The 8390-nt window shown below is 38.1% G+C and overlaps 1 protein-coding gene across 2 annotated transcripts; it reads right to left on the reverse strand.

The window, feature by feature from the left end:
• Positions 1 to 24: 24 nt before the first annotated feature.
• TMEM41A (transmembrane protein 41A) lies at positions 25 to 7965 on the reverse strand. 2 transcript variants are annotated; one of them, XM_032225964.1, is made up of 5 exons: positions 7693 to 7965; positions 5441 to 5594; positions 4251 to 4412; positions 2549 to 2687; positions 25 to 975 (listed from the first exon to the last, which is right to left on the reverse strand). In XM_032225964.1, the coding sequence occupies exons 1-5, from the start codon at positions 7788 to 7790 to the stop codon at positions 752 to 754; spliced, it is 777 nt and encodes a 258-aa protein (XP_032081855.1). In that variant the 5' UTR covers positions 7791 to 7965; the 3' UTR covers positions 25 to 751. The 2 variants fall into 2 exon arrangements, with proteins under 2 accessions (XP_032081855.1, XP_032081854.1); XM_032225963.1 differs by having other exon boundaries at positions 7511 to 7770.
• Between the last annotated feature and the right edge of the window lie 425 nt (positions 7966 to 8390).

Here is an 8390-nt window from a genome sequence, read left to right on the forward strand (position 1 = left end):
ATTCTTTTCTGCTTAATATAGCAATTATGTAAAGATAAAAATTTTATTCTGAAAAGTGAAAAATGCAATTTTCCACAGAGCATACTGTTAGAAAATTTCTTCAGACTTAACCTGAAATCTTCTAGGCCCCACAAATATTTCATGTTATATTATATAGGAAATCATAAAATAAGTTACTTATTAAAAATTTTAATAATGAGAAAGATAAGAAGCAAGCCATTCCTACATGGCTGTAGCTCCCTCTATATCCTTTTTCTTTCTGATATTCCAACAGGTGAAAGGGAATAATACAAAACTTCACTGGATTCCTCACATTGGAAGGAAATACAATTCATCATTGCCATTATTTAAACAAATCAATATTTGGCCCAAATACTACATTGTAACTGCTTCATGTGCAAAACAAATGCTGTTCATCTGACAAGCAATTTCAGGCTTATTTCCTCAGTGATGCTAGGATTTAGATTTCCTCAAATCAATAGATGCAGGACCACTTGGCCCCCCAAATTCTGACTTCTGGATAAACTAGATCACAAGTAATTTTATAAAATGGGACATACCAGTCTCATCTCTTTAAAAAAAAAACAGTATTTTTAAAGACTCATCTTTATACAGTAGGAAAAAAAGATGCCCAAAACAGCAATAAGTCCAAAGTTCAGTGACAACAGACAACAGATTCAAAATACCTATTTTCCAATTCTCCCTTAAATAGAATTCCACGTCATCTGATATCTGTTTAGGGGTGGTCTATTCAGTTGCATTTCTTTCCATTCAGCAAGTGACTTTTCTGTTCACTTTTGTCTAATTTGAAATGTTTCTGACTGAATTTCTTAATAAGAGTCCCAGGGATTAATGCCATCATGGCTATAGCCAACATCTTGAATAAGTTACTCCAGGATAAAATGTTATCCAGGGAAGATATCTGTGAAAGTACAGAGCCTGCCTGGACACAGATAAAATTATAGGGAGTCAATCCTGTAAGTGAAAGAGGAGAATTCTAAGATTAGAAAAATGTATAGATTTCACTATGTATTCACTGTGATAAGATCTAGCCTGCAAACATAAAAAGGCTTGAATATACAAATGGAGGGGAATAGATCTGTACATCAAAGGAAGTGAAAAACCATAAATTTACAAATGTCATTGGATAAAATAAAATATTTGCAAGTTTCATGTAAATAAGTCAATTTCTCTACACATGAATAAGTTGGAATCTTCTGCTTACCTGCATAATTGTTATTAATTTTCTGGATTAACATCTTAAATCACATTATAAAAATGGTACTGATAAAGTTTTTCTTTATTAATCACTTTAAGGAGAATTGTTGAAATTATGGCATTAAATTGGAGATATTTTTCAATGTTCACAATAAGAAGTAATATATTCAACAATAACAAAATTCATTGTTTTTCTGTTAGAACTTTCTGGCAAAATATAAGGGAACCATAGAAAAATTATGTTTTTGCTATGTGATTTGTAAATTATTTATGTATTTGCTTTATGTGTTTATTGGGCTAGCATGCAAGGGAATGAAGCTGGGGTTGCTATCTGCACTTGTGAAAAGCAGCCACAACCAGGCAGAAATGCTTCTCACTCACATTTCTTCAAAAATCAGCTCAGTTCATGCTTTATGTCGAAGGACAGTAAAGGTTTACAGTGTCAGAAACCTGTGAGAAAATAGGCTCATTAATTCATCTAGCTCCTCCACTCACACAACTTACTTACAGGAATCCATGCCGTTATTCCAAGTGTTTGGCTAATTGAGCAACCCCTCCTCTTCCCGGTGCTTTTAGGAACATGCTGTTGTCCATACACAGCCTCATCTTACTTTGTGGTTGTGTAGGAGAAAGAAGGATAAGATGACAGCAAACAGAGGAGGAAGTGTGGCGACTGACATTTGGGATTGTACAGCTATTACAGGCAACCTAAAAGGCCTACCAGTCAACTGTCAGGACTACCAGTAAGCAGCATATAGTGGTATAATTCCTGCTTGGAACTTGATAGCAACTAAAAGAAAAGCAACTTTGCTGAGGTAGCACCTAATCCCAACAAGGGATTTTGGAGGAAGGCATAGGTTGTATGCCACTTTAAAAAGTTCACTTGTTATAGGAACTCACCATCGAAGGATTATTTCCATGACTTCATCAATTTACAAATCCTATGAAGGTGAAGTGAACCCAAGGCAACAGCCTATTATTAGGAAAGCTGTGTGTGGTAGAATAAATATTTTATACAATTATCTTCTCTAAGCTACAGTGTGACCATACTCATTGTTAAAACAACCCTAAGAATCCTTCAAGCTATGTGTAGCCAAATCTATCTATCATCTATCTATCTATCTATCTATCCGTACGTACGTACGTACGTACGTACGTACGTACGTACGTACGTACGTACGTACGTACATACATACATACATACATCTATCTCACTGAATTTGAATAATAGAAAGAATGAGATGCAAGCATCTATTATAATGCAAAAGTGAAAAAAGACCAGATAATACATTAAACAATATGGATGTAAATATGCTTCCTTTGTTCTTACCTATGAGAACAGAGAAGAAAAACTGAGTCACATTGATGTTCAAGACTGGAGATGCAAGATTCAGAAACCAGTTTGGAGTCATGGGGAGCAGTCTCAAAAATAACAAGAAGAAGAACAAGGAATGTCTATTTTCTTCTACCTGTCAAAGGAAGCCCCGCCAAAAATGATAAAAATCAGGAAGGATCAAACTGCTTTCTTCCACACCTGCTTTTTTCTCCCAAAGGTTGTATAGTACTGTAATATATGTTCTATATCAGTGATGGCGAACCTTTTTTGGCTCACGTGCCAAAAGTGGGGGGAGCGCAGGGGGGTTGTGCGTGGGTGTGCCACACCTATAATGCTATGCGCAAAACCACAGCATGCATGTGCACACGATCAGCGCTCTCCTCCCCCCCCCCCCATTTTTGGCATGCCTTTTTCACCCTCTCCAGGCTCCAGAGGCTTTATAGGAGCCTGGGGAGGACAAAAACAGTCTCCCCCGCCCACACTGGAGGCCCTCTGGAGGCTTCAGGAGTTTTCCTCCAGAGCGTGAAAAACCAGCCCTGTGGGCAAACCAGAAGTTTGGACTTCTGGTTTGCTCGTAGGGCCGGTTTTTCATGTTCCGGAGGCTTCAGAGAAGCTCCTGAATCTCTGGAGGGCGAAAAATGGCCTCAAAAGAAGGGCGAAGTCAGCTGGCCAGTGCGCATGTGCAAGCCTTGCGTGCCCTGAAAAATGGCTCCACGTGCCACCTGTGGCACACGTGCCATAGGTTCACCATCACGGTTCTATATAATATTCAATTAATCAACTGTTCTTTTCAGGATCATATCCACAACAGAATGGGGATGACGGAAGAATACTATATTTCTGCTAATTCTCCCTTCTCCTTTGAAATCTGTGGAGCCTCAGGAAACACAGTTAAGGAAGAAGGAATGCCTGAAAACTGCATTCTGGCTTTTAAAGGCAGGGTTTTTCCCCCCCTGTATCTTGGACCCATCTATGACTGGAAAGAGTCCTTCCAAATGTGGGGTACTAGTTAGGGTCTAAGACAGCAGACATTTTCCACTGGCATAAACATTGAAATAGTTTGCTTATGGAAGGCATAGTTACCATGGGGTCCTTGTTTGTGTTCTATTGATTAGGTATTGGCCCATACTAGCAAAAAGCATCTACTGTAAGTCTATGTAGCAATTGTACTGCACATTTTTTTAAAATGCATCTTTTTCTGGCTTATGTAGATAATTGCACAATCTTAGAAAAAAGTTTGAAGAAATATCTATGGAGATCATGTTTGTGGCTCTATGCTCTCTGAATCATTTTTTAATCTTCTAATTTGGATTACTAATAACTTTCTAACTTGGGTTGTTAAAATCTTACAAAATTATGTAACACACTCATGAAGGAATACTCATGAAGGAATATTTTTAGAACTTCAGTTAATGCATGTAAAATCTCTAACAGTAAACCTTGTCAGCTAGAATACGGTCACAGAAGCATGGCAAGATGCCTTCTGCCAAGCCAGACCACTGGGCCATCTAGCTTTGAATTTTGTATACACTGACTCGGAGCAGGTCTTCAGCTTTTCAAATAGGTTTTTTTCCTTGCAGTGCCAGAAATTGAACCTGAGGCATGTTAGGTGTGCAGCCATATACAGTTGAATTCTATTATATACAATTCTTATATATTACTAAATAAAATGTAATTGTGATTAGCTCTTTGTTACCTTCCTCTGAAGCATGGTGACTTTATCAGGAAAATAGTAGGTAATGAAGTTTTTCCCAAAAATATTGGATAGTCCATAGCAACAAGTAGCACCCACAGAAGTCAAAGTAGAACATAACAGAAGTCCTATCCATGGTCCAAAGAGAGCCCCAGCAAGGATGTTCTGTTAGAGCAAAACTAGATAGTGATCCAGTCCATTAAAAACTGGGGAAAGCATTAAGAGCTTTATGAACAATAAGAATATAAGAACAGCCTTGCCTGGTCCATTTACTTCATAGTGTTAATAGCAGTGGTCAGTGATGTCTCTGCAAAATCCATAAACTAGGTATAAAACACAGGTGTTTGCTGCTCTTAATATAATACAGTATACTGTATTGTGAGCCTGAATGTGCTATTTATTATACAATTGTCCAGTATCCCTCAATAAAATGATCTGGTTGTCCATCCCTGCTTCCCAGCTAACTCAAAAAATCATATTATGTCAGGTTGAAATAGTAAATGGAATATTAGAAATAATTCAGAATTATAACAATGAACCAATTTTACCTGAAGATAGAGGCCAATAAAACATAATTTGAAATCATGGTGAGGAGGAGGAATGAGGATGAATTATTTTTATGATTCATCTGAAATTCTGCTCAGTGGCAACAGATGTTAGAAAGAAAGCTGTTATACTGTCTATTATACATGCTTAGGCTGGGTTGGAAATATTAAGACTAGTGTATACTTTTTAACCTTACAACCTTCTGACAAGTGATTCCTTGGGTTTAGTATATGTTCCTGATTGCTTAAAAGATACATTTATATAATATAAAATATATACTCATCTTTTCAGCAAGATGGAACATTTATTTATAATACTTATATGGCTATCCATATTGTAATCACAACACTGGGCAGTTCACAAGGCAATAAAAACAGCACCTCCTAAAAGTCACAATCAAATCTCAGGCCTCCCAAGGCAATACTCTCTGAGACATCCACATATTATATCCTGGTGGGGGTCTTCCTATGAATGGACAAAATAATACATTTCTAGATTTGTTCATGAAAGGGTTCCACAAAAATAGCAGGAAGAATATATATGTTATGGAAGAATGAATTGTGTATCTAACCACACAAGTATAGAAATAATTATTTTTGCAACATGCTGTAAAACTAATCTATGACTTTTATATCATGTATACATACCAGAAAGCTAGAGCCGGGTATGGCAAAAGTTTGTTTGTACAGGTAAGCACTGCAGAAAAGCAGAATCACGTATGCATGGTGCTCTTTATTGTAGTAATGTAGAAATGCTGCAAGTTCTTGTAGTTCCTTTAGATCTGAAGGGAATTTTAATGACCTGATAAAGAGCATAATTAGTTTAGTTGCAAAATGATTGGATTAAAAGGAACATAGGATAATTATGAGATTAACCTTGAAGATTAACAGGTTTATTGCAACATGGAGCTCTCACAACAAAATAAAATCAGTTCAATCTTACAAATATTGGTATTTGGCTTTTTTGCTACTTAACATGTTTTTCAAAATGAGGTTAGAAGGAAACACCAAATCAAAAGTCATCTTAATTTTTCTTTTAAAAAACAAAATATTAACATTTTGTATTATTTTTAGTTCAGACAAGACATGTATGTTTAACAATAACAGTATCTACAGGCCTAGAAAAGGAGTAGTATAAAATATAGGAAAATGGATTTTGTGATGGAAACAAGCAACTATTAACATTCTTCAAGTATCCTGCTTAGGACTGACAAATGTGACCAGCCCAAGGTCACCCAACTGGCTTTATGCTAGAACTAACTCTCCTGATTTCTAGACTGATGTCTTAACCATTACACTAAAATGGCTCTCTGTTGGAAATATACAATCACTGAAATACAGTTGCTCAAGCTAATAGAAAATCAAGCAATAGATATTTGAAAATGGACCAAAATTCCAGTTAAATTATCCTACTAATGCTGGTAGCAGAGACCAAAATTTCCAATTTTCCTTCATAACTATCTTCCTCTCCCTTTCTTGCATCCTTCACTAAAAAACTAAAACTTTGTCTCCAAAACCCTTACCATAATTTAAATGTAAAAAATAAAAGCTGTATACATTTGTGATATCCATACAATAAAAGCCACACTCAGCTTTTAAACAATGTGTTCTTCCTTTAACTGTGGCTTTCTAATTGTGTCATATATTGTTTCATTTCAACAAGCTCCAATACTCATAAGAACAGTTCTATTGATTCAGGCCAAGATTCATCTTGGTCCAGCATTTTCTTTCTTACAGTGACCAATTAGATATCTCTGGTATTCTTGAAAAAAGGACATAGTTCTCTCACACTATTGGCATGCTGCACCCAATCAAGATATAACATTGAATCTTTGTTATCAACAGCTTTTGTTAGAACAATTATCCAGGAGTCTTATCTAGAAATCTTTAAAAAACATCCAAGTTAATAGACATCACATTTTGTGATAATGAATTTATTATATATTGACTGAAAAAATTGTCTATTGTAAACTATGTGTGCTATCAATTTAATTCAATGACCCCTAGAATTTTAAGAGAAAATGAAAACAAACTCACAATCAATCTAGTCTTTTCTCTAGAAAGTAGCTTAACCCCTGATAATTTGTACTGGGATTCTTTAATTAAACAATGGTACCTATCAGGACCCCAGAAAGATGCCTTCTCTGTAGCAGTGAGTAGAGATGCTGTTTTTATTCAGTGCTTCTATAGGGGAAACTTGCTGCTCCTAGTAGGTAGAGCAAGCAACAATAGATGCAACAATTACCGAGGATCCTTAGAAACACTTGATGGTGTGTTTCTAAACCTAATTCTTATTATGCAACTGCTCTCCACCCACAGAATGTTATGGACCGCGAGAGGCAGCAAGATTCATCCTGATATGACATCTCATACATCTTTCGACAAACAAGTGTCGCTCAAAGCAGGATCCTCAAATCACTGTAGACAAGCGCGCTATTGCGACTGGTTTCGTAACAACTTCGGAGTCCTCGTCAGGCAATGGTCAATTGACCATTGCCGCGTCTGCTAAGTGTCGATGATTGCGTTGTATTTTCCAATCGGCTCACAGCGTCATTAGCCACTTTCAGCAAAAATCCCGACTGTCGCCCTTTGGACCTCGAGATCCGTCGTGAATGGAGATAACTCAAGTGCTGGCCGCCGCTAAAGGAAAACTCGCTCGTCTTCCTCCGTGTACTTCGGGGCAGCGACTCCGAAATAAAGAGGAGGCAGCCAACTCACCTGCTTCCCTCGCGCGGCCCTCCAGGCAACCAGGCAGTTAGCAAATAAAGGCCCGAGGTGGCCGCTGCCAGGACCAGCAAGAACCCCACCAACGACCGCATCGCCGCCGCTCATAAGGGAGACCGAGAGGAACAGAAGAGGCGCAGGAACTAAAGGCAAAGGCCGATGAACCGCATACTCACACTCTGGCGAGTGACACAAGTTCTCCTTCCTTCCATAGATTAAAATAAATGGCGAAACTTCCTGTGCCAAGAGGACATGCAGGAGTTTGACCCGTCATTCTGTCTGTTTCCCAACCTCGACAACTTTTTAAAGATCTACATCTTAACACTTCAACTCCCAGAATTAAAAATTGCGACGTTGAGAACCGCTGCTTTATAGGAGATTAAAGTCGTGTGCGCTGCCCGTAACTGCCGTTGATAGGTCTTTCTTTCCCCAGAGACATAGAGCTGTACCTGGGCTAATCTCGGGAAAAGGTTTTAATTGTATTGCTGCCGATTCTGTGCTGTTTTATGGGTTGCAGGCCGCCCCTTTATTAATAAATGAACGAGTGGACAAAAGTGAGCAGGATCGGATCTGCTTAAACTACGATTCCTCTCCGAAGCATTAGAGTCGTCCAAAAGAACAGACACTTAAAGACATGGGTTACGTTAAAACCATGGTTTAATCGTGACACTTCAAATAATAGCTTAGCGCACGTAGACTCACAAATCATAAAATCAGAGTTTGGAAGCCAGGACGAGTTATATTAAACCAGAATGCGTTTGGTTTGGGTCTAGGAGAAAGTCACGTTGAGGGGGCCCGACTGCCTGTCTGACGTCGGCGAAGTAAACCGAAACGAAGCTCCGTCCGAACTGTCAGAACGAAGCCAGACGTGGGT

Source organism: Thamnophis elegans, chromosome 10 (genome assembly GCF_009769535.1).
Source record: "Thamnophis elegans isolate rThaEle1 chromosome 10, rThaEle1.pri, whole genome shotgun sequence".
In the NCBI taxonomy this organism is placed as follows: Eukaryota; Metazoa; Chordata; class Lepidosauria; order Squamata; family Colubridae; genus Thamnophis; species Thamnophis elegans.

Excerpts from the sequence above, each read along its gene's own strand:
- TMEM41A (XM_032225963.1), bottom strand. The coding sequence starts at position 7,611 with ATGCGGTCGTTGGTGGGGTTCTTGCTGGTCCTGGCAGCGGCCACCTCG. Across the intron at positions 2,688-4,250 it reads TCACCATGCTTCAGAGGAAG|GTAGAAGAAAATAGACATTC; the intron begins GTAACAAAGAGC and ends TTCCTTTGACAG. Across the intron at positions 976-2,548 it reads TTTCTTCTCTGTTCTCATAG|GATTGACTCCCTATAATTTT; the intron begins GTAAGAACAAAG and ends TTTCACTTACAG.